Source organism: Pogona vitticeps, chromosome 2 (assembly GCF_051106095.1).
Source record: "Pogona vitticeps strain Pit_001003342236 chromosome 2, PviZW2.1, whole genome shotgun sequence".
Lineage (NCBI taxonomy): Eukaryota > Metazoa > Chordata > Lepidosauria > Squamata > Agamidae > Pogona > Pogona vitticeps.
The window spans coordinates 30,827,148-30,853,867 of NC_135784.1; the positions used below are offsets into that span (position 1 = coordinate 30,827,148).

General features: G+C 44.2%; 1 protein-coding gene across 1 annotated transcript; it reads left to right on the plus strand.

Moving 5' to 3' along the window:
- Positions 1–11,883: 11,883 nt before the first annotated feature.
- Positions 11,884–22,641, plus strand: LOC144586219 (uncharacterized). Its single transcript, XM_078384045.1, has 2 exons — positions 11,884–16,945; positions 21,768–22,641. The coding sequence occupies exons 1-2, from the start codon at positions 11,884–11,886 to the stop codon at positions 21,875–21,877; spliced, it is 5,172 nt and encodes a 1,723-aa protein (XP_078240171.1). The 3' UTR covers positions 21,878–22,641.
- Positions 22,642–26,720: the final 4,079 nt, after the last annotated feature.

A 26,720-nucleotide genomic window follows, 5' to 3' on the forward strand; every position in this document is an offset into this window, starting at 1 on the left:
GGACACGACTTAACAACTAAACAACAACAAAACAGAAACGGGGATAAAGGGAGAAAACAAAGGCCTTTAATTTAAGCATATTAGAGATATACATAAGTGCTAAACACCTGCAGTGAGATTTACGTACTTGAGAGGAAGTTCCTGGCTTGGCTGAAGAACAGAGTATGCTCAAAGTAAAGTCCCAAGTAAATAGGAGAAGTTAAAAACGGAACGAAAGAGAGACGGGGTGGGGGATTCCAAGAGCTCCTTGTACACATTCCAGAGCTAAGGGTGTGTGATAACCTTTATTATACCATTAACAAAACATAAACATAAGGTATCATTTGACCCTGTACAGCTCTGCAGCAAGAAGATATTTCAGCCAGTTATCAAAATCCTCTTGCATAATCTGCAGCAGCAAACTGTCACTAATTAGTCTTCAGTTCAATTCCTCATTACTGTACTTAAACTTAATCTGTGAGTCAGGTGGCTCTTTTCACAATCCAGAAGGAACGTGGGGATTCTTTCACTAGCAGTTAGATGCACCCTACTTCATTCAAGACTTAATGTGATCTAGGGTTGGACAGCCAGATTCAAGTTTCCTCTCAGCCATGAAACTCTCTTGGTGGCTATAGGCCAGACACTATCTTTTAACCTGATGGGTTGATGTGAGGATACAGCAGGGTGGGAAGAAGGGAGGAAGGTCCACTTTTCGCTTTCAGTAGGCAAAATGGGATATCAATGTAACTTATTAAGAAATGAAGCTGTGGACATTTACAGTAACTTCGAACACATTTTTTTTAACTGAGGGAAGCCCATCTCGGCCACATTTTAAGACATCACAAATTTGTACTGTGGTGGGAGAGCAGTACCTCACTGATGAAATGCACATCATTGAAGTGGGATTGTTGATCTAGGGCAGTAGTTGGGTATTCCAGGTGTTCTTGGACTGCAGGTCTCAGAAGCCTTCACCACCAGCAGTGCTGGCCAGGATTTCTGGGAGTTACAGTCCAATAACACCTGGGTTGCCCACTGATCTAGAACCAGAGTGTTAAAGGCAAATTGTATGGTACAGTGGTGCCTCGCTTAATGACGATAATCCGTTTCAGGAAAATCGCTGTTAAGTGAAAACATCGTAAAGCGAAATAAAAAACCCCATAGAAATGCATTGAAACCCGTTCAATGCATTCCAGTGGGGTGAAAGCTCACTGTCCAGCAAAGATCCTCCATATGGCAGCCATTTTAGCTGCCTGTATAGCAAGGAATCTGTCCCTAAACACAGCAGGGAGCCATTTTAAGCACCCAGCGGCCATTTTGAAACCACTGATTAGCTGTTAGAAAAACGTCGTTTTGCAAAGAATCGGTTCCTGAAGCAGGGAACTGATCATCGCAAAGTGAAATTCCCCCATTTAGACCATCGTTTTGCGATCACAAAAAGATCATTTTTAAGTGGATTTGTAAAGCAAGGCACCACTGTACACACAATCCTGTGGAATGAAGACCCAGCAATGCCTTCTTCCTTTGGCGGCAGCACCACCTACCAGAGACTGTGCTTTGAAGAGGAGAAGTATCAGAGGGGAATAGTACACCTGCGATTGTGTTTCCCTCTCAGACCCTCTTCTCCTTTCACAAGATGTTTAATCTCTGCCACGTTTCTGATTCATGTTTTTTGTGTAAGCAGTAACTCAGATCATGATAGCTAGGTTGATATTTTTACAACCTCTCAATTTCCAGTTCATCTTGAAATTAATGCAGAAAGGCAGTCTGAATTTCTGACCAGTGTGCTGTTAGTGTGGATTGGATTTGTACAGGATTCAGCCTGTTCTGCAGAAAAAGACTGTTTCACCGAAATGAAATGAACACAATACTATAGGGTGAAGACTATGTCTCAGCTTTCATCTTTTTCTTTCAGAATTTGATTACTTACTTGTAGAATAGCAATAATAATGTGCCATCAAGTTGATTCTGATTCAAAACAACTCTTTTCAGGATTTTCAAGGCAGAGAATCCTACTGAGAAGTGCTTTATAATTCCCTTCTTCTGGGGGAGGCCCTGAGACTGTGCGGCTTGTCCAAGAACACATAGGTTGGCTCTACTTGCAGGAGGCACAATGGGGAATTGAACTCCCTAAACCACTGAACTATCCATATAACATCCATATATGCTGGCCTGGAGGTGGGGCCTAGGGGATGGGGCTTTCTGCTTTAAATGAGCGTGTCCCAGGACCACGCGCCTAATGCCGCACGAAACTCTCAAATTCTCTGATTCTATCTCTGGCCCTAATAGGGTAAATAGGAAAGCCAATTAGATTTGCACCCACCTGGGAGGCAGGAAAGTTCTAAGCGTTGGATCATATTTCCGCACTATTAAAGAGCAGACCGGATAGGTGGGGCTCGTTAGCCATGGAAGGCAGCCCATCTAGGAGAAGGAAAACTCCAATTTCAAACCTCCACTGCCTTGCGGCTATATCCACTCATGGAAAAGGCTTCAGGAGTTAACCTAGATGCAAAATCCGGGGATGGAGTCCCGTAGATAGTTCGTGTCCTTCTGCCAACTTCTGCGATGTTGCTGGAACCAGTTGTATTGGCTCTTGCCTTTCCACTGGACCATTTCAGCAACATGGAGAGGGGGGATCTGCTGCTTGGGTAACAGCCTATCCTCCATATTACTTTACCCAGGCTTCATGCTCTGGAGAGGACACTGCTCGATTCAGAGCATGTTACCATAGTCTCTCGAGACTGAAGGATGCCTATGATGCTGGTTAAAGTGCAATAAAAAAATATTTTTCTGGACTTATATACCGCCCCATAGCGCTACAAGCACTCTCCGGGCGGTTTACAATTTTAATTATACAGGCTACACATTGCCCTCCCAGCAAGCTGGGTACTCATTTTACCGACCTCGGAAGGATGGAAGGCTGAGTCAACCTTGAGCCGGCTACCTGGGATTTGAACCCCAGGTCGTGAGCACAGTTTTAGCTGCAGTACAGCGTTTTAACTACTGCGCCACGAGGCAATACCATAGGCATCCTTCAGTCTCGAGAGACTATGGTAACATGCTCTGAATCGAGGAGTGTCCTCTCCAGAGCATGAAGCCCGGGTAAGGTAATATGGAGGATAGGCTGTTACCCAAGCAGCAGATCCCCCCTCTCCACATTGCTGAAATGGTCCAATGGAAAGGCAAAAGCCAATACAACTGGTTCCAGCAATGTCGCAGGAGTTGGCAGAACGACACATGCTGCCTTCGGGACTCCAGCTCCGGATTTTGCCTCGAGGTTAACTCCTGAAGCCTTTTCCATGAGTGGATATAGCCACAAGGCAGTGGAGATTTGAAATCGGAGTTTTCCTTCTCCTAGATGGGCTGCCTTCCATGGCTGACGAGCCCCACCTACCCGGCTAAAGTGCAATAAACAAACAAATATTACCTCTTCTTTGCATAACAACCGCCATCAATTATCTTCTTGGTATCTGTCTATGTGTGTGTGTTTAGTCGTTTAGTCGTGTCCGACTCTTCGTGACCCCATGGACCAGAGCACGCCAGGCCCTCCTGTCTTCTACTGCCTCCCGGAGTTGTGTCAGGTTCATGTTGGTTGCTTCGCAGACACTGTCCAACCATCTCATCCTCGGTCGTCCCCTTCTCCTCTTGCCGTCACACCTTCCTAACATCAGGGTTTTTTCCAAGGACTCTTTTCTTCTCATGAGATGGCCAAAGTACTGGAGCCTCAGCTTCAGGATCTGTCCTTCCAGTGAGCACTCAGGGTTGATTTCCTTTAGAACTGATAGGTTTGTTCTCCTTGCAGTCCAGGGGATTCTCAAGAGCCTCCTCCAGCACCACAATTCAAAGGCATCAATTCTTCGGCGGTCTGCTTTCTTTATGGTCCAGCTCTCACTTCCATACATCACGACAGGAAAAACCATAGCTTTGACTATTCGGACTTTTGTTGGCAAGGTGATGTCTCTGCTTTTCAAGATGCTGTCAAGATTTGTCATCGCTTTCCTCCCAAGAAGAAGGCGTCTTTTAATTTCGGGGCTGCTGTCTCCATCTGCAGTGATCATGGAGCCCAGGAAAATAAAATTTGACACTGCCTCCATATCTTCCCCTTCTATTTCCCAGGAGGTGATGGGACCAGTGGCCATGATCTTAGTTTTTTTGATGTTGAGTTTCAGACCGTTTTTTGCACTCTCCTCTTTCACTCTCATTACAAGGTTCTTCAATTCCTCCTCACTTTCTGCCATCAGAGTGGTATCATCTGCATATCGGAGGTTGTTGATATTTCTTCCGGCAATCTTAATTCCGGCTTGGGCTTCTTCCAGTCCAGCCTTCCGCATGATGTATTCTGCATACAAGTTAAATAAGCTGGGGGACAGTATACAGCCTTGCCGTACTCCTTTCCCAATTTTGAACCACTCAGTTGTTCCATGACCAGTTCTGACTGTTGCTTCCTGTCCCACATATAGGTTTCTCAGGAGATGGATAAGGTGGTCAGGCACTCCCATTTCTTTAAGAACTTGCCATAGTTTGCTGTGGTCCACACAGTCAAAGGCTTTCGCATAGTCAATGAAGCAGAAGTAGATATTTTTCTGGAACTCTCTGGCTTTCTCCATAATCCAGCGCAGGTTAGCAATTTGGTCTCGAGTTCCTCTGCTTCTTCGGAATCCCGCTTGTACTTCTGGGAGTTCTCGGTCCACATACTGCTGAAGCCTACCTTGGAGGATTTTGAGCATAACCTTGCTAGCGTGTGAAATGAGTGCAATTGTGCGGTAGTTGGAGCATTCTTTGGCACTGCCTTTCTTTGGGATTGGGATGTAGACTGATCTTTTCCAATCCTCTGGCCACTGTTGAGTTTTCCAAACTTGCTGGCATATTGAATGTAGCACCTTAACAGCATCATCTTTCAAGATTTTAAATAGTTCAATTGGAATGCCATCACCTCCACTGGCCTTGTTGTTAGCCAGGCTTTCTAAGGCCCACTTGACTTCGCTCTCCAGGATGTCTGGCTCAAGGTCAGCAACTACATTGTCTGGGTTGTCCGGGATATCCAAATCTTTCTGATATAATTCCTCTGTGTATTCTTGCCACCTCTTCTTGACGTCTTCTGCTTCTGTTAGGTCCCTCCCATTTTTGTCTTTTATCATGTTCATCTTTGCGCAAAATGTTCCTCTAATATCTCCAATTTTCCTGAACAGATCTCTGGTCTTTCCTTTTCTGTTATCTTCCTCTATTTCTTTGCATTGTTCATTTAAGAAGGCCCTCTTGTCTCTCCTTGCTATTCTTTGGAAGTCTGAATTCAAGTTTCTGTAACTTTCCCTATCTCCCTTGCATTTTGCTTCCCTTCTCCTCTCTGCTATTTCTAAGGCCTCGTTGGACAGCCACTTTGCTTTCTTGCATTTCCTTTTCTTTGGGATGGTTTTCGTTGCTGCCTCCTGGACAATGTTACGAGCCTCTATCCAAAGTTCTTCAGGCACTCTGTCCACCAAATCTAGTTCCTTAAATCTGTTCTTTACTTCCACTGTGTATTCATAAGGGATTTGGTTTAGATTATACCTGAGTGGCCCAGTGGTTTTTCCTACTCTCTTCAGTCTAAGCTTGAATTTTGCTATGAGAAGCTGATGATCAGAGCCGCAGTCAACTCCAGGTCTTGTTTTTGCTGACTGTACAGAGCTTCTCCATCTTTGGCTGCAGAGAATATAGTCAATCTAATTTCGATATTGCCCATCTGGTGATTTCCATGTATAGAGTCGCCTCTTGTGTTGTTGGAAAAGAGTGTTTGTGATGACCAGCTTATTCTCTTGACAAAACTCTATTAGCCTTTGTCCTGCTTCGTTCTGAACTCCAAGGCCAAACTTCCCTGTTGTTCCTTTTATCTCTTGGCTCCCTACTTTAGCATTCCAGTCCCCTAGAATGAGAAGAACATCTTTCTTTGGTGTCAGTTCTAGAAGGTGTTGTAAATCTTCATAGAATTGTTCAATTTCAGTCTCCTCAGCAATGCTGGTTGGTGCATAAACTTGGATTATTGTGATGTTGAATGGTCTGCCTTGGATTCGTATTGACATCATTCTATCATTTTTGAGATTGTATCCCATTACAGCTTTTCCCACTCTTTTGTTGACTATGAGGGCTACTCCATTCCTTCTACGGGATTCTTGCCCACAGTAGTAGATATGATAATCATCTGAGCTGAATTCGCCCATTCCTGTCCATTTTAGTTCACTGATGCCCAGGATGTCAATGTTTATTCTTGCCATCTCCTGTTTGACCACCTCCAGCTTCCCAACGTTCATAGATCTTACATTCCAGGTTCCTATGCAGTATTTTTCTTTACAGCATTGGACTTTCCTTTCACTTCCAGGCACGTCCACAGCTGAGCGTCCTTTCGGCTTTGGCCCAACCACTTCATTAGCTCTGGAGCTACTTGTACTTGTCCTCCGCTCTTCCCCAGTAGCATGTTGGACGCCTTCCGACCTGAGGGGCTCATCTTCCAGCGTCATATCTTTTAGCCTTTTGTTTCTGATCATGGGGTGTTCTTGGCAAAGATACTGGAGTGGCTTGCCATTTCCTACTCCAGGTGGATTGCGTTTAGTCGGAACTCTCCACTATGTCCTGTCCGTCTTGGGTGTCCCTGCACGGCATAGCCCATAGCTTCTCTGAGTTACTCAAGCCCCTTCGCCACGACAAGGCAGCAATCCATGAAGGAGATCTGTCTATAGAGTCACCATTAAATCAATCAAATTGACAATATTCTGTCTCCCACACCCCTCTTGGGTTCATGCCATTTTGTCCTACATCACCGCTCCCTATTATCTATATAACACAGACAATATGCATTCTTGGCAAGAACTTTTCCTTTGGTGCATGAGCTGCTCAGCAAATCAACTTCCTTCACAGAACTGTTGCATAGCTTAGTAGTTTAGGTATCTGGCTACGGAACCAGAGGTTTGGAATTCCGTTTCCCACTGTGTCTCCTTGACAGAAGCTGGGCTTAATTATCCATAGGATCCCCTGCACTTCTAAGATGATGATGATGATGATATTATTAATTAAACGCGTTTAAAAATAATCAGATGTAGAACCTGTGATGAGGCAGGAAAAAAAGGCAAGGTATCTTAATCCTTCTTTCAAAGCCCTGCCCCTTATGTAGACTCCAACGAATGCAAAATATATGACATGAAAGAAGAATTGCCACACCTTCTTTTCAAATGAAGATGTTACCACTTGAGAAACAAGACCTGTAAATACCAAGTAAGATACGTATATTTCAAGTTCCTCAAAAGCTATATAAGGGAGGTGAATGTTCACAGAACATTATTTGTCCATTTGTGGCTTGCAATGGGTGGAATACAAAAAGCGTGCAGGGTTACATTATGGATAATATGTGTTTTGAGTGTGCACCTAACTGAATCAGGTAAGGATTTTGTTTAATTTTTCATGTTTCTGGGGTTTTTCACTTCCAGATTGTATTTTTGTGTCCAGTAAAATGGATGAATAAATGGAAAGGAGTTACCATTCATGTTTTGGCTGTACATCATGGATGAATGGGGGGAAAGCCCCTGTGGGGCGGAAGATGCTTCAGACGAATTCTGCACTGAGAATATTCCTGTGCCAAGCAGCCTTCACAATTCTGCACCCTAAGCTATGCAAGGCTTAGGAAAAGTACCCTATTTTGATGATTCCCAGGCTCCTCTGACAAGCTTGGTAGCTTTCATCTGAGAAAGCAGCTTATCAAAGTTCTGAAACAATGCTTATTATTGGCAACAATTTGTACAAGTAATAAAACAATTATAAATACAAAAGGAAGTAAAATGAAAACCAGAGAGGTGAGTTGAAAGGAAAAAATGCACATTTCATGTATTTCTCTCATGGTTATGATGTCTATTTTTCTATCTGATTGCATAACTGTTTGGGGAGCTTGAGGTGGATACCTATCATGTTTTTCCCCTCATGGGCTGCTGGACTGTGATATGAGCTCTTGTCTCCTATTGTTATTGTTATTGTTGTTTTTATTATTGTTATTGTTGTTATTGTTATTGTTGTTTTATTATTGTTATTGTTATTGTTGTTGTTTTTATTATTGTTATTGTTATTGTTATTGTTATTCTTCTTCTTCTTCTTCTTCTGATGATGATGATGATGATGATGATGATGATGATGATGATGATGATGATGATGATGATGATGATGATGCCACATTTCTCCCAGCAAGGGACCCAAAGCTGCTCACAACATTAAAATTCACACAATTAAAAAGACAATAAGTTAAATATTAAAAGATAAATTAAACAATATATAATTTAAAATATAATTAAAAGATTAAAACATGAAAACATGAAAAATATTTAAATTATCTGTCTGTGCTCTGTTGCAGTTCATTGGGTAGCTGGGTATTTATAGTTGTGGGATCAGCTTTTGTCCTTTTCAGGAGATTGGGTCATCCGCGTCTTTTTGTTGTGGATGTATTGTTGTGATAAGGGGGTGATAAGGGGGAGAGATAATCTGTCCCTGTGATTGATGGGTGTCATTAGCTGGTCTTTTGTGTGCAGTGATCACTGGTCCTTGTGGCTGGGTAGAGTTCATTGACCTTTTGCAGGCTGTATTTTTCAGTGCTGAGAGCCAGGTTTTGTTGAGTAATAGACCTTCTTTTCCGTTGAAGCTCTGCTGGTGTTTGTGGATTTCAATGGCTTCCCTTGAACAGCTTGAACATTGTTTGAAGGCATGTAATTGGTTGATAATAACTGGGTTCATTGCCCTTTTGATGATCTTTTATTATCAGAAATGATATCTGTTGTCATCCAGTCTTCGGTTGTAGGATTTTGAAGTACCGGTCAGTGGTTAAATTGCACTGCTATACATTGATGGAGACTTGTTAGATGCTCTAACCAAAATCTGTGGAACTCACCTGGACCAAGTGCACTCCAGTTTTTCACATCCTTTACTTGCCTCTTCATCATTTCAGTTGTTATTACAATATTATCCATTTGTTTTTCTCAATGCATGTCTTTAATGCACGAGGTTTTTTTTTGTTATGTCCAGTTGGGCTTTCCCACATTTCTTTCCAAAATTTTAGAGCATTATCTTTATTTATTTATTTTTATTCATTTTCCATTAGGTTTGTCTGGCAAGGGAAAAATTAGAGCACTTCAAGACGCAAAACAAAGAGCAGGCTTTGGACTTCCAGACTGGTTTTTATAGTATAAAGCCTGAGCTCTAGTTTGGATAAAGAAATGGATAGTTTTAGAAAATGACACATTAAAACTAGAAGGACATGATTTAAACCTAGGATTGCACATCTTCCTAAGGTGTCAAAAAGCAAAAGACAATAAACATTTTAAGAATCATCAGGTAAGGAAAGCTTTGAACTGGGTATAGACTAAGAAATGGGAAGAAAATTACCAAAAAGTTCCTGAATATGTTTCACCAATGAAAGCATTCTCACAACCAAAATTAATGGAAAAGAAGAAATTCTTGAGATATAGAGATTTGTTGAAAGAGGACTGTCGTGCAACCCCGTGTCCCCTGTTTGTTTTCCCACTCAAACAGGTTCACCTTCGGACACAACTTGTTCTTTTCACCCTTTTTCGCTGCCACCAGAGGATATTACCCTCACTGTACCAAATATGAATCTCAGATTATTGCTGCCAAATATGACAAGGTTTATTTAAGGGTTGGTAGGTAAATCACAGAAGAAAATCATTGATGTTCTTTTATTATTCATTCAATAAACGTGGATTTGATTACATGTACGCTTGTTTGTATTCATTCACTTTAATCAATGTCTCAATATATTCTGACTGTCTACATATTTCTTATTATAGTGGTGCCCCGCATAGCGACGTTAATCCGTTCCGGATTAACGTCGCTATGGGGAAACATCGCTAAACGGAACGGAAAAACCCATAGGAACACATTAAATTCACCAGTAAGCGAAGATCCTCCATAGTGCTGCCATTTTCGCGCCCTCGGTAAGCGAGGAAACTGTGCAAAAATGGTTGCGGTGGCCATTTTGGGCACACGGCGGCCATTTTGGAACCACCAATCAGCTGTTAGAAAAACATCGCAATGCGAAGATCGGTAAGCGAAACGCTTACCGATCCTCGCAATGCAATGTTTTGTCCATTAAAACATCGCAATGCAATCGCATTAGCGATCTAAAAAATAGATCGCTATGCGGATTCGTCGTTAAACGGTGCGCTTGTTAAGTGAGGCACCACTGTACTTTTAACTCTTTAATATTCTCTAACACACCAACTTTCCAATCTCTTGTCTAAACACTTCACAGTCTTCTCCCTAACTAACTCTCCGTCTCCCCCAGTTCTTTCGACTCAGCCCCTCCTGTCCTGTCATAGGCTCCTGCCCTAGAGCTCTAAAATGACTGACAGGAGTGACGTGTGGGCTGTCCGCCCCAAGGACTTTAGTATGAAACCAAGGAAAGAACTAAAAGAACAAGGTACAATACTTGATAGTTGGACAAAAAAAAAAAAGAATAGATTCAAGATATACAAGACATAAAGCAGTAGGCTTCTGTAAGGAACAGCTACTGTACTATTAGATAAGATACTTCTGAATGTAAATGAAAAACTGATCAAAATATTGTATAATTATTTCCTAGAATTAAAAATGCAAGATGAAATAGTTAAAGAATGTATGATAAAACGGGACCAAAATCTGGACCACAATAATAATTTAAAATTGTGGTCACAAATGTGGGAAGGTAATATTAAGATAACAAAAGCAATTAATTACAGAGCATCACCTTTACATGGGACTAATTTCTGTCGGTTATTTTGAAATTGCGTGTTTTCTCTATATTGCATGTTTTCTCTATATTGTTTCAAGCGTCCATTGTTGTTTTTGTTGTTGTTAACACCCTGAGACAGCTGTATATGTTTGTTGCTATGAAATGGCAAGAAATTGTTACCTACGTACCCATTGTTTTTACTTGTATTTTTATGGTCCCGGATGCAAAGATACCAGTTTGCTCTGCAGTTAAGTTAGAGGGGTAGATCATTCTAGTTTGGGGAGAGTTGGGGGGTTGTCATTCCTCAAAAGTAACTTTTCCAAGATCTGGTATGACACAGAGATCCAGAAGAAATGGGAGGTCTTCTAGCCCAGTGTTCGAAAGAGAGCTCGGCATTAGAAGAGTCGGTACCTGGCTTCTCTGGTTGAAAGGATTACGCAACAGGTGGGGAAGTATAGATTTGAAGGGTTTTTTACTACAACACACAGAACTGGATAGGCAGCTGGCTTCGGAGTTGTAGCCCAGAAGCACAAATCTGCTCAACTCTGGTAGCAGGTGATGTGAAAAACTTTGTCAAAGCCTCAGACTCCAGAGGGTGACTACCACCCACAGCAGGTGGGAGCATATAAGATTAGATGGACAGCAGTATTATCCTGACCGTTCTTGCCTAAGGCTCAGGGCAATACCTTTCTTAATATTACCACAGAATCAGGGCCCAATTATAAATGAAAAAGTACCCCTTTTTAGAAGAGAAAGCTCCTTGTATCTCTGATAGTCACAGCTGCACTGTGTATCCTTCTATACATTAATTTTCTTTGTTTTGTGCTCTACAAACTATCAGCATATTCGATTTTTGAATAGTCAGAAAAAAGTTGCCAAAGACAAGAAGTCAACTCACTAGCTCTGAAGCAAACGAGAGGTAAAAAGCCAAATTTGCTCCCTATCTAATGCCCCACTGTATTAAACCACATTTTGGGAGGTTTACAATTTAATTATTCTGATTTCACATTGCTCCCCTAGATACACCAACAGAAGAAACCACAGTCATCACCACGGAACCAACAACCATCACGACGGACACTCCTACTCCAACAGAGCAATCCACCGAGGCCACAACAGAAGCCACAACAACAGAAGAAACCACAGTCATCACCACGGAACCAACAACCATCATGACGGACACTCCTACTCCAACAGAGCAATCCACCGAGGCCACAACAGAAGCCACAACAACAGAAGAAACCACAGTCATCACCATGGAACCAACAACCATCACGACAGACACTCCTACTCCAACAGAGCAATCCACCGAGGCCACAACAGAAGCCACAACAACAGAAGAAACCACAGTCATCACCACGGAACCAACAACCATCACGACAGACACTCCTATTCCAACAGAGCAATCCACCGAGGCCACAACAGAAGCCACAACAACAGAAGAAACCACAGTCATCACCACGGAACCAACAACCATCACGACAGACACTCCTACTCCAACAGAGCAATCCACCGAGGCCACAACAGAAGCCACAACAACAGAAGAAACCACAGTCATCACCACGGAACCAACAACCATCACGACGGACACTCCTACTCCAACAGAGCAATCCACCGAGGCCACAACAGAAGCCACAACAACAGAAGAAACCACAGTCATCACCATGGAACCAACAACCATCACGACAGACACTCCTACTCCAACAGAGCAATCCACCGAGGCCACAACAGAAGCCACAACAACAGAAGAAACCACAGTCATCACCACGGAACCAACGACCATCACGACAGACACTCCTACTCCAACAGAGCAATCCACCGAGGCCACAACAGAAGCCACAACAACAGAAGAAACCACAGTCATCACCACGGAACCAACAACCATCACGACGGACACTCCTATTCCAACAGAGCAATCCACCGAGGCCACAACAGAAGCCACAACAACAGAAGAAACCACAGTCATCACCACGGAACCAACAACCATCACGACAGACACTCCTACTCCAACAGAGCAATCCACCGAGGCCACAACAGAAGCCACAACAACAGAAGAAACCACAGTCATCACCACGGAACCAACAACCATCACGACGGACACTCCTATTCCAACAGAGCAATCCACCGAGGCCACAACAGAAGCCACAACAACAGAAGAAACCACAGTCATCACCACGGAACCAACAACCATCACGACAGACACTCCTACTCCAACAGAGCAATCCACCGAGGCCACAACAGAAGCCACAACAACAGAAGAAACCACAGTCATCACCACGGAACCAACAACCATCACGACAGACACTCCTACTCCAACAGAGCAATCCACCGAGGCCACAACAGAAGCCACAACAACAGAAGAAACCACAGTCATCACCACGGAACCAACAACCATCACGACGGACACTCCTACTCCAACAGAGCAATCCACCGAGGCCACAACAGAAGCCACAACAACAGAAGAAACCACAGTCATCACCATGGAACCAACAACCATCACGACGGACACTCCTACTCCAACAGAGCAATCCACCGAGGCCACAACAGAAGCCACAACAACAGAAGAAACCACAGTCATCACCACGGAACCAACAACCATCACGACAGACACTCCTATTCCAACAGAGCAATCCACCGAGGCCACAACAGAAGCCACAACAACAGAAGAAACCACAGTCATCACCACGGAACCAACAACCATCACGACAGACACTCCTACTCCAACAGAGCAATCCACCGAGGCCACAACAGAAGCCACAACAACAGAAGAAACCACAGTCATCACCACGGAACCAACAACCATCACGATGGACACTCCTATTCCAACAGAGCAATCCACCGAGGCCACAACAGAAGCCACAACAACAGAAGAAACCACAGTCATCACCACGGAACCAACAACCATCACGACAGACACTCCTACTCCAACAGAGCAATCCACCGAGGCCACAACAGAAGCCACAACAACAGAAGAAACCACAGTCATCACCACGGAACCAACAACCATCACGACGGACACTCCTATTCCAACAGACCAATCCACCGAGGCCACAACAGAAGCCACAACAACAGAAGAAACCACAGTCATCACCACGGAACCAACAACCATCATGACAGACACTCCTACTCCAACAGAGCAATCCACCGAGGCCACAACAGAAGCCACAACAACAGAAGAAACCACAGTCATCACCACGGAACCAACAACCATCACGACAGACACTCCTACTCCAACAGAGCAATCCACCGAGGCCACAACAGAAGCCACAACAACAGAAGAAACCACAGTCATCACCACGGAACCAACAACCATCACGACGGACACTCCTACTCCAACAGAGCAATCCACCGAGGCCACAACAGAAGCCACAACAACAGAAGAAACCACAGTCATCACCACGGAACCAACAACCATCACGACAGACACTCCTACTCCAACAGAGCAATCCACCGAGGCCACAACAGAAGCCACAACAACAGAAGAAACCACAGTCATCACCACGGAACCAACAACCATCACGACGGACACTCCTACTCCAACAGAGCAATCCACCGAGGCCACAACAGAAGCCACAACAACAGAAGAAACCACAGTCATCACCACGGAACCAACAACCATCACGACGGACACTCCTACTCCAACAGAGCAATCCACCGAGGCCACAACAGAACCCACAACAACAGAAGAAACCACAGTCACCACCATGGAACCAACATCCACCACGACAGACACTCCTACTCCAACAGAGCAATCCACCGAGGCCACTACAGAAGCCACAACAACAGAAGAAACCACAGTCATCACCACGGAACCAACATCCACCCCACCGGACACTCCTACTCCATCAGAACAATCCACCCAGGCCACAACAGAAGCCACAACAACAGAAGAAACCACAGTCATCACCACGGAACCAACATCCACCACGACGGACACTCCTACTCCAACAGAGCAGTCCACCGAGGCCACAACAGAACCCACAACAACAGAAGAAACCACAGTCATCACCACGGAACCAACAACCATCACGACAGACACTCCTACTCCAACAGAGCAATCCACCGAGGCCACAACAGAAGCCACAACAAAAGAAGAAACCACAGTCATCACCACGGAACCAACATCCTCCCCAACGGACACTCCTACTCCATCAAAACAATCCACCCAGGCCACAACAGAAGACACAACAACAGAAGAAACCACAGTCATCACCACGGAACCAACATCCACCATGACAGACACTCCTACTCCAACAGAGCAATCCACCGACGCCACAACAGAAGCCACAACAACAGAAGAAAACACAGTCATCACCACGGAACCAACATCCTCCCCGACGGACACTCCTACTCCAACAGAGCAATCCACCGAGGCCACAACAGAAGCCACAACAACAGAAGAAACCACAGTCATCACCACGGAACCAACATCCACCCCGCCGGACACTCCTACTCCATCAGAACAATCCACCCAGGCCACAACAGAAGCCACAACAACAGAAGAAACCACAGCCACCACCACGGAACCAACATCCATCACGACAGACACTCCTACCCCAACAGAGCAATCCACCGAGGCCACAACAGAAGCCACAACAACAGAAGAAACCACAGCCGCCACCACGGAACCAACATCCACCCCGACGGACACTCCTACCCCAACAGAGCAATCCACCGAGGCCACAACAGAAGCCGCAACAACAGAAGAAACCACAGTCATCACCACGGAACCAACATCCACTACAACGGACACTCCTACCCCAACAGAGCAATCCACCGAGGCCACAACAGAAGCCACAACAACAGAAGAAACCACAGTCATCACCACGGAACCAACAACCATCACGACGGACACTCCTACTCCAACAGAGCAATCCACCGAGGCCACAACAGAAGCCACAACAACAGAAGAAACCACAGTCATCACCACGGAACCAACAACCATCACGACGGACACTCCTACTCCAACAGAGCAATCCACCGAGGCCACAACAGAAGCCACAACAACAGAAGAAACCACAGTCATCACCACGGAACCAACATCCATCATGACGGATACTCCCACTCCCTCAGAGCAATCCACCGAGGCCACAACAGAAGCCACAACAACAGAAGAAACCACAGCCACCACCACGGAACCAACATCCACCCCGACGGACACTCCTACCCCAACAGAGCAATCCACCGAGGCCACAGCAGAAGCCACAACAACAGAAGAAACCACAGCCACCACCACGGAACCAACATCCACCCCGACGGACACTCCTACCCCAACAGAGCAATCCACCCAGGCCACAACAGAAGCCACAACAGCACAGGAAGCCACAGCCACCACCAGGGAATCAACATCCACCACAACGGACACTCCTACCCCAAAAGAGCAATCCACCCAGGCCACAACAGAAGACACAACAACAGAAGAAACCACAGCCACCACCACGGAACCAACATCCACCCCGACGGACACTCCTACCCCAACAGAGCAATCCACCCAGGCCACAACAGAAGCCACAACAGCACAGGAAGCCACAGCCACCACCAGGGAATCAACATCCACCACGACGGACACTCCTACTCCAACAGAGCAATCCACCCTGGCCACAAGGGAAGCCACAGCAACACAAGAAACCAGAGCCAGCACCGGGGAACCAACATCCATCATGATGGACCTTTCTACTGCAATAGAGCAATCCACCTTGGCAACAAATGAAACTACAACAACACAAGAAACTACAGCCAGCACCATGGAACCAACATCCACCATGACGGACCCTCCTAGCCCAACAGAGCAATCCACCCTGGTTACAATAGAAGCCACAACAACACAAGAAACCACAGCCAACACCATGGAACCAACATCTACAATGACAAAGCCTTCTACCACCACAGAGCAATCCATCCTGACTACAACAGAAGCCAGAACAACACAAGAAAGCAAAGTAAGCAAAATGCAAAATGTCACCTCAATCTCCACGGAAGATGCATCCACAATTACAGGGACACCTGCCAGAAAGGGATCATCAACCCTTGACATTGCTACATCCATGACAAGTTCCGAAACAACAGCAAGTACCGCATTCAACAAAGCCTCAGCAAATACCACCATACAGAAGATTACATTGAGCAGTACTTTTGGAACCAAACTAAACTCAACACTTGTGACCTATGAATCCACAGCAGTACTCAAAACAACCTCCAATGAAGGCACAAGAAGTACCTTGCCACCCGTGTCAGGTATGTGTATGTGCTTTTTATTTAACAGTTCATTATATTTTTCTTCTTGTTGATTTTACTTCTCTAGGAGATCAGAAAGATTTTTTTTCCTGTTCTTTCAAATGTAAGTGATTTGAAAGCTGGAGGATTTGGCAATCACATTTGAACCGCAGCTGTAACAGCATCGCTGTTTGTATCAAAGTACACCCAACATTCTGCTACTATACTGTAGCACAACTGCAATTAAAAATGCCTCATTCAGTACCTATCATGGCATCTCCTGAAATCATGGCTCATTCACAAGAGTTAAGAAACATAGTTACTGCATTTGCTGGCATATAAGACTACTTTTTTGCCCTGAAAAACATGCCTCCAAGTGGGGGGGTTGTCTTATACGCTGGGTGCACTTCAGTTGGGATAGACATAGCTGCCCATAGTAGCCTTCCGATGCTCACCTGGTGCCCACTGTAGCCTCCCGATGCCTGCCCACCTCATTATACATACCGTCCAGTATCGTGTGGTATCCAGCACGGCCGCGGCAAGCATCAGCAGCGAGGCAGGGTTGCCAGCCTTTTCGACGTGACCGGCCCATTCTGCTTGGTGGGAAGCAGTGGCGCTCCGGCCACCCCTTGTCTACGCAGAGCTCACACATGAGCACTTGCGCACTTGCCGGTTACAGGGAGATGCAGGGGCGGGCCGGAGGCACAGCTGTCGCGCTGCAGCCGTACAATGGTGACAATGAATAGCAAATACGGCATTTAAAGATTTCTTTGGATTGTTTTCACATGGTTTGTATCATTAATTGGATTACCTAAAAGCTTGTGCACCTATTTTCTTACAAACTGGAACCACCCTAATTACCATGTCATAAAACAGAAGCAACATTTTAGTTATTTATTTGGTTGCTTTCGTAATTTAGTGCCAAATAGGTCGAGAGGTCTCACTGAGATTTTTTTTTTTTTTTGCCCCATGGACAAAAACATGGGTGGATCATGCTAATCACTGTTCTAAATTATAAAAAACAACTATAAAAGGCTACTATACACCTAATTTGATATAAATAGGGTTTTTTGTAACTAATTCCTGGAAGGAATTATATGATCACATTTGATACCAAATCAATGGATCTTATTCAACAATGTCTGCTCTTATTACTTGTGTTGTTGCTACTGCTGCTGCTATAAACATCCTTCCTTGCTGAAAGCTGAAATTTCTTCAGTATTACTACTAATACAGTATACATTCCAGTTATAATGTCACAGGACTCTCAAATTTACAGGTTTTTAATCTCACACATGGCTCAGTCACCACTATTTACACTCCAGGACTGGTTCCCCCCACCCGTATATCTTACAGAAGCCTAGCCTGACACTTAAACTCTGACATGGTAGATCTCGTTCTAAAAGTTACTTTCCAAACTTTGGAAAGTTAAGTTTTCTAGTTAACAGACAGTGGCCATGTTGCCTGGGAGGTCTGAAAAAATTGTAATCCAAAACAGTAGCCTTTCCAAGTTCTGCCAGATCTTTCTGCACATGACATAAATGGACAGGTTAATGAGAAATGAAGATGTAGAAGGCCATCATTGCTTGCTATTCACTTGATCATTAACAACATGTTAAGACAATAGCTGAAATTGCCTTTGACTCATGCCAACCTTACGAATGAACGTTCTCCAGAATGTCCTGTGGCCAGCCGCCCGGCTCATCTCTTGCTTGGTCTTCCTCTTTTCCTGCTGCCTTCCACCTTTCCTGCATTTCTGTCTTTCCCAGAGGATCCTATCTTCTCATGATGTGGCCAAAATAGCCTCAGTTTCAGCATTTTTGCCTCCAGAGATAGTTCAGGCTAGAGTTAATCTAAGACCCATTTGTTTGTCTTTCTGGCAGCCCAGGGTATCTGCAAAGCTCTCCTCCAGCACCACATTTCAAATGAAACAACTTTTTTCATGCCTGTTTTCTTAACTGTCTAGCTTTCACACCCATAGCAGTGATGAGAAATACAAGAGTGTGGAGGATCCTGGTCTTGGTCTCCAATGACAGATCCTTAACACTTGGATGATCTTTTCTACATCCTTCGTTGCTGCCCTTCCTAATCTCAGTTTTCTGATTTCTTGGCTGCAATCTCCATTTGGATTGATGATTTAACTAATGTACACAAAATATCTAACCAATTTAATGTCTTCATTGTCAAGTTTTGTAGTTCTTCTGTCATCATGATATTTGTCTTCTTAATGTTCAACAGCAGTCCTGCTTTGGCACTTTCACTTTCCCTAGCAGTTGTTTCAAGTCATTACTGCTTTCTGTCAGTAAGATGGTGTCATCTGCATATCTTAAATTATGAATGTTTATTCCACCAATTTTCACTCATCCTTCATATGAATTTAGTCTGGCTTTCCATACGACATGTTCTGCATACAGAATGAAGAGATAAAATGTACCATTGTCTGACACCTTTGCCTATAGGATATCATTTTGTACCTCCATATTCTGTCCTAACAGTAGCCGCTTGTTCACAATACAATTATCCATCATGACAAGCACTGTGGCATACCTATTTCTATGTCAAAGGCTTTGCTGTAGTCTATAAAGCCAGTCTTCCATCACAATTAGAGTAGGTTCTTTGAATTAGTGGAACTTGCAAAGGAGATGACAGGATCCTCACTGATTCAATGAGTCAACTCTACTTATGACTTATTATTGGAGTTTGTTTGGCAGAGTTTGGCGTGAGGGAAGTTGAGTGTGGCCTTAAATAAAAATGATAATAAACTTCCTCTTATTACACAGTGGGTTAAGGAACCCACAGAACAGATTGAACTTCAGTCTCCCTTCATAAACCACCTCTTATTTGCTAGTTTCACTCAACTGCCACTTATTTGTTTCAATACATTTACTCAGAAACTCTGGTAAATTAGAAAAAAATAAAATGTTTCTATTTACTTACAGATCTAATATAAAAACAAACATCACATGTTGTGGAAATATTACACTACTGAGCTTAACTGCTTAATTTACTTCATTATTAATTAACTGACTGGTTACATAACTCACTGACACAACACTTCATTCAAACCATTCACTTCTGATTCCATAACTCTAACACACTGACAGAACACTAACTGTAACCCCTGATTGAGGGGAAAGGGTAGTAAAAAGAATCTGAGGTAGAGAGGGAACTATCGACAGTTACTGAGTTGATTGACATTAGAGATGGGGGTATTCATATTCATATACAAATACCCCTGCACAGGTGGACATAACTCACCTGTCCACTGCTGCAGCCGGCTCCCCGATCCCTTTCAATCACTCCAGAGTTCATGGTCAACTAGCCACTCATCAGCCTGGCAGGGAGGCTCATTTTCCCCTCTTCTGCCAGGAGTGGCTAGTCGACCACAAGCTCTGGAGCGATTGAAAGGGAGCGCGGATCCGGCTGCAGCAGCGGATGGGTGAGTTATGTCGAATACAAATACCCCCATCTCTAAATGACATTTACTGCAGCTCCCTCCCAGCCAAAATCTATAAAAAGGCATCATATGAGGGTGCAATGTATCCAATATTTACTACTGGACTTCGACCAGTATTTTACTACCTCTACTGTAATAGTGCAATACAGAAAGAAATAATGATTTTGTTTTGTATCCCCATTACCACTTATTAAGAGTGGAACCAGATCAGTGAACACTATTGAAAAGCTGAGTTATATTCCTAAACCAAGCATAGCTTGGGGAAATTAACTTTGGACCACAACTCCCAGAGTCCATGAGCCACCCTGGTAACTGGCCATGCTGGCTGGACAATTCTGGGAGTTGTAGTCTAGAAATTCAGGATGGGGCTGGAACTCTCAGCCTCGGGCCTTGTGATTTGCCATGTACACATATTTATACACATACACAAAGGAGTTGCTTTATGTCAGAAAAGGCTTTTTTTAGGGCAGTGGTCCCCAACCGTTTTGGAACTGTGGACCGTTTGGGCGTGTGGGTTCGGGGGGGGCAGGGGCACCCCTGTGCTCTTGGGTAGGCGTGTCACATTCACGGGGTGTGCGTCGCGCTTGCACGCACGCCACAGGAGCGACACACCCCTCCACAAGCTCGACGCATCCACCCATGAGCACGACACACCCACCCACGAGTGTGAAACACCCACCATGCATGCGCGGGGGGGCAGAGACCTGTCTCCACAGCCCAGTTCCAGGAAGTCCACAGACCAGTACCGGGCCGCGGACCGGGGCTTGGGGACCCCTGCTTTAAGGAATTGTCCAGTCATCTCTGCTTCTTAGAAAGACCTTTTAAATGATAAGATAATCAGGGGGACAACTGAGTGTTAATACAGTAAACTGTACCACCCCAGAGAGGTTTCAGGGTGTGATCTGCATTGTAGTGGCAAAAAAAACCAACAACACAAAAAAAGGAGACATCTCCAGTTGTAAGTTGTAATTTATACCTCCTGGAGTCTATTAATACTTTTTGTGTGCTTCAATTTTAATTTGATTTTATCATTGTAAATCTCCCAGAAGAGTGCTTTGATCTAGTGGGGCAGTATATGAATAGAATAGAATAGAATAGAATAGAATAGAATAGAATTGAATTGAATTGAATTGAATTGAATTGAATCGAATCGAATCGAATCGAATCGAATCGAATCAAAAAATAAATCTCAGGGAGCAGCCAAGTTTAAGCAGATGTTCAGCCTCCCAAGGTTATGGCAGAGGGTCAAAATGGCCTCTAGACTCTCAGGCGTTGTCCACTTCTGTCTAGCCTCTCCCTCTTGAGCACTGTTAACTCCTGGAAGAACGGTAAACCATTATAAACACTCTCTATCTTTCTCCTTCCTTTTTCCTTCCCATTTTGCAGGAGGTGCATTACCACAATGGGCTCTGATCCTTATCATCGGGCTGATTGTCACAGGGGCTTTCGTGCTCTTGATGTGCCTTGGCTTCTCGGTAAGGACCAAAAGGCTGTGATTTGCAGATGGTGGGAGTCATTGGGGATTTATATTTCTGTAATCTCTGCCCACATCCATTCCATACTCTATGCAATGAATGGGTCATCTCCCCAGTTTCAGGACCTGGCTAGACACAACAGCAGAGCGTCTTGCCTTTTTGCAAAGATGAAGGCGCCTGCTTGACGAAGTGGGGGGGTGCCATTCAGATTGTGACATAAGAAGTTATAATGGCTTCAAATTTCAAGGAAGGAGATTTTAATATATTCTCGAAGGAGGTTTTGATCAAACATTGGGAAGAATTTCCTGATATAGTAAGAGCTATCTGGCAGACTCCGCCTTAGGAGATGCTAGAATCTCTTGCATTTAAACTGAGATTGAATAACCATCTGTCCAGTATAATATTGCTGATGGGACTTGATGATCCATAGGGTCACTTCCAGCTGTGTCGTTCTAAGATGGTGATGATGATTTCCTGCATTGGCCAGGGTTGGACTAGATGACCCTCAGGATCCCTTCCAACTCTATGATCCTATAATTCTGCTGTCCAACCCTCTGTACTGTTTCCCATTCCAAATATTGCTGCTCTTTGGTTCATTAATTACCATATTTTTCTGTGTATAATACGCTCCCATGTATAAGACACACACACACACACACACACACACACACACACACACACACACACACACACACACACACACACACACACACACACACACACACACACACACACACACACACACACACACACACACACACCACTTTTCTAACCCAGAATTTCTTTCTTCAGAAGAAAGTGGAAGGGGAATGCACTTTCCTTGTAAGAAAGCACTTTCTTGAAAGGAAAGTGCTTTCCCCCTCCAGTTTCCTTGCAAGGAAAGTGCTTTCCCCCTCCAGTTTCCTTGCAAGGAAAGTGCTTTCCCCCTCCAGTTTCCTTGCAAGAAAGTGCTTTCCCCCTCCAGTTTCCTTGCAAGGAAAGTGCTTTCCCCCTCCAGTTTCCTTGTAAGAAAGTGCTTTCCCCCTCCACTTTCTTCGCAAAAGGTGGAGGGGGAAACAGGGATCAAAGCGTTTTGATCCCTCCACCCCCTTACTTCCATGTATAAGATGACCCTAATTTTTTAATCTAAATATTTTAGAGAAAAAGTATCGTCTTATACATGGAAAAATACGGCACATTACACATATCTCATACCATTTTCTCCGTGGGCCAAAACATACAGTAAGTCCTTCGTCTCCTTACACGGGATCAGAGTTTGTGAATTTGCCATGCTGGCTAGGGAATGCTGGGAACCATAATTTTAAAAAAGTAACATTTTCAAACTTTGCCTGGGACAAACAGTAACAGGGAGAACGCCACATTTCCAGTCTGAACTGGAGCTCCCAATACCTTCACTCGTCCCTTAAAAACAATCAGCCCTTTAAAATTGCATTTTTAGCCGTGCCAATCCCATCCATGAATTTCTATAGCTGAGCAGATATTTGATATCTGGGCCTCCTGAACTGTAGTCCATTACTCTATGGACTGCACCACTCTGGGTATCTCACAGGGCCCTGAATAAGCACCTCCCCAAGTGCCAGTCCAACACCCTGACTACTATATCATAAGTGGCCAGCCCATCACGTTGCACCCTTCATATTTTAATGAAGCCATTCCCATTTCTAGCACAACCAGTGACTTGGGTAACACAGATGTTCTTGGACAACAATTCCCAGAAACCCCAGCTAGCACTGCTGGGGGTGAAGGCTTTTGGGAAGTGCAGTCCAAGAACATCTGGGTTACCCAAGGCTGGGAAACTATGCCACTTGCTCAAGACCACACAGACGGCACACCAAGTTTGTTTGTTTGTTTGTTTGTTTGTTTGTTTGTTTGTTTGTTTGTTTGTTTGTTTGTTTGTTTGTTTATTTATTTATTTATTTATTTATTTATTTATTTATTTATTTATTTATTTATTTATTTATTTATTTATTTATTTATTTAACTTATATGCCGCCCACACTATCCGAAGGTCTCTGGGCGGCTTATAACATTTAAAATACACTACAATAAAAAGGCAAAATGAAAGGGCAAAATAATTAAAATGCAATTTAAAATATATACAGTACTCTAAAAATTGCCATGAGACCCACAGCTGATATTATTTCAATTAAAAGCCTTTTGGGACAGGAAGGTTTTGACCTGGCGCCGAAATGTCATCAGCGTTGGCGCCAGACGAATTTCAAATACACTTGGGATGAACTTGGCTGCGCCCTCTTACAGTAGGCACAGCACAGATTTGAACTCAGCTCCGCAGCCAAGTGCTTCAGACCTCTGAGTTATACTGCACAGCTATACCCGCTTCTTTGCAGGTATTAGATGACCTCTTTCTCCAAGGGCTGTTTGCTCCTTGAGCTGTCTGTGAAATCCCTCTCTCCAACCACCAGAGGGCAGTCTACACACACCCAAAAAGGAAGTTGGGCAGCTGTTTCATAACTGAAATCAGTCAGCTGTGACTGGCAGCAGCTTTCCAGGTTTTCCTAGCCCTGCTTAGTCATCCGCATTAGTCTCCGTCTTCAAAGCCAGAGGTTGGGAATTTGATTCCCCACTGTGCCTCCTGAGGGAAGACCCCACTTGTGTGGTCCCTGGCAAACAGCACAGTCCAAGGGCATCATCTCCCAGAAGGAGGGAATGGTAAACCACTTCTGAGTACTCTGTAGTTAGGACACCCTGGGAAGGGTCATTGTAAGAATCAACCAGAAGGGACATAATTATTAATTATTAGGAGTAGTGGGTAACATGGAAGACCTGTGCCTGATTCCTTGGAAATCCAAGATAAACAATAATCAGTTGGGGGGGGGGGAGTCAATAGTTTGCCTTTTGTATAAGACAGCTGCAAAATTTCCTACTGGATATGAGAGATGAGTAACTAACAGGGCTTCCACGCAGCCTGATTGCTAGATGCCAGGGGCAAGCAGAGCCTTTTGTCTCTCTGTTTCTATGCCATATATATATATGGTCTGCTCAGTGGCCAGAAAGGGTCTCGGAGCAGCACACCGAAGGAGAAAAATAATGAAAGATGGGAAGGTTCCTGTCTTCAGGTTTACAAACCAAACAATCATGGCAGAAAAGAAAGAGGATGTGGTCGAGGTGAAGAAAAACAAGAAAAATCAGGTGTACGGCCTTAATTTTGAAAGGTTCTTCTGTCTGGAACAGCGAATCCTGGAGTGCAATTAGGGAACCTGGAAAGACACACAGTCTGATGGACTCGACTGGGGGATTTGTGTCCTTCTGCACATTTTCCTCGGCCTGGTTGGTCATCTTGTTTGCCTTCAAAGCCAGCTTTTAAGTGCAGCCAGTTATCTGTCTGGCCACTATTAAAACCAGCGCAGGACCTGAGGGAAGCTTGCTATGATCCAGCAAGGCGCTTCTGTAGTCTGGTACAGCTCAAGCAGTGTTCTTGGTTTCTCATTCTGCCTCCCTCTCTCTTCTTTTTATTATGATCTCCTGTAGCTTCTCCGCTGCCTGACGTTTCCCATATCCATGTCCAGACCTGCGAGTTACCAGGTATACAGAACCCATTTTATGTTCCAAAGTTTCCGGGACTACAGCTGGGGAAGGAACAGACAACAGACGCTTCAGAACAACAGCCGACAAAATCTCCAGGAAGGGGAGGGAGAACCCTGATCAAAGCAGCAACAGGAATAAATATGACGTTGTATAAGAAGAGCCTTTTCTCTCTTCTCAGAACGCTTTCCATCTTTCGTTTTGATTAAAATCTGTGCCTTCCGTATCAGATCTGTCAAAGCCAGAACTGCTTACCAGCCATTTCTCTTTGCTGGTCCGACTCCTCCGATATGGACAATGAGGAGAAGCTCGGAAGCTTTCCCAGCCTGTTCAGGCAGCAGTAAGGGTTAGGGGTCACCTTACTAGGCCTAGCTGCAAGCCAGCATTTGAAGCTACCTCTAGGGGGCAGCAGGGAGGACTCCCTCTTTTCCGCTGACCAAACCATGGTCTGTGTGATCTTTGCTTCCTTTGCACCAAATCCTGTGGTATTTATAGTTCAGCACAAATATATTTTTGTCTGTAAATAAATGTATAGATGGACAGATCAAGAGGCGGAACAAATAAGCATTTCAGATTTTTTTTTCCATTGGAGGCGCTGCTTGCCATTTGAGAATAAAGCAAAAGCATGCTGCTTATATACCGCCCCATAGTGCTTCAAGCACTCGCTGGGCGGTTAACAAGTTAATTATGCAGGTTACACATTGCCCCCCCCCCCAGCAAGCTGGGTACTCATTTTACCAACCTCGGAAGGATAGAAGGCTGAGTCAACCTTGAGCCGGCTACCTGGGATTGAACCCCAGGTCGTGAGCACAGTTTTGGCTGCAGTACAGCCGTTTAACCAGTGCGCCACGAGGCTCATATAAGAAGGACATTGCTCATTGTAGCTTTAGAAGAAGTAGCCATGTTAGTCTGTGAGACCATATCAGGCAAAGCCTAAAGAAACAAAACAAACAGAAACAAGAACGTGTGACATCTTAATGTTTACAATAGAACCCAGCACCAAACAGAGACCATCAGTTACTGCATGTAAGATGGAACCACATACCCAAGAGTCTCACACAACCAATGAATATTTAGAATGTTCTATTTGTGAAACTGATATTTCACCCATTATTTCATTTCGTTTCCATATGTCTGATGAAGCTGACTCGTCCATGAAAGCTCACATTAAAATATAATAATTAGTCTTTAAGGTGCCACATGTTTTTTTTGTCTTCTTTTGTTTTGCTTTGTCTCTTTGGAGTTTGCGTGATAAGCAAATTCCCACATTCTCCTGTTCTCAGTTCACAGAACACGCGATATGTGCCCCAAATAAACACTA

Bases quoted from the DNA above. Each gene is read 5' to 3' on its own strand.
- LOC144586219 (XM_078384045.1), top strand. From the start codon at position 11,884: ATGACGGACACTCCTACTCCAACAGAGCAATCCACCGAGGCCACAACA. The intron at 16,946-21,767 runs GTATGTGTATGT...CCCATTTTGCAG, and splicing joins TACCTTGCCACCCGTGTCAG to GAGGTGCATTACCACAATGG.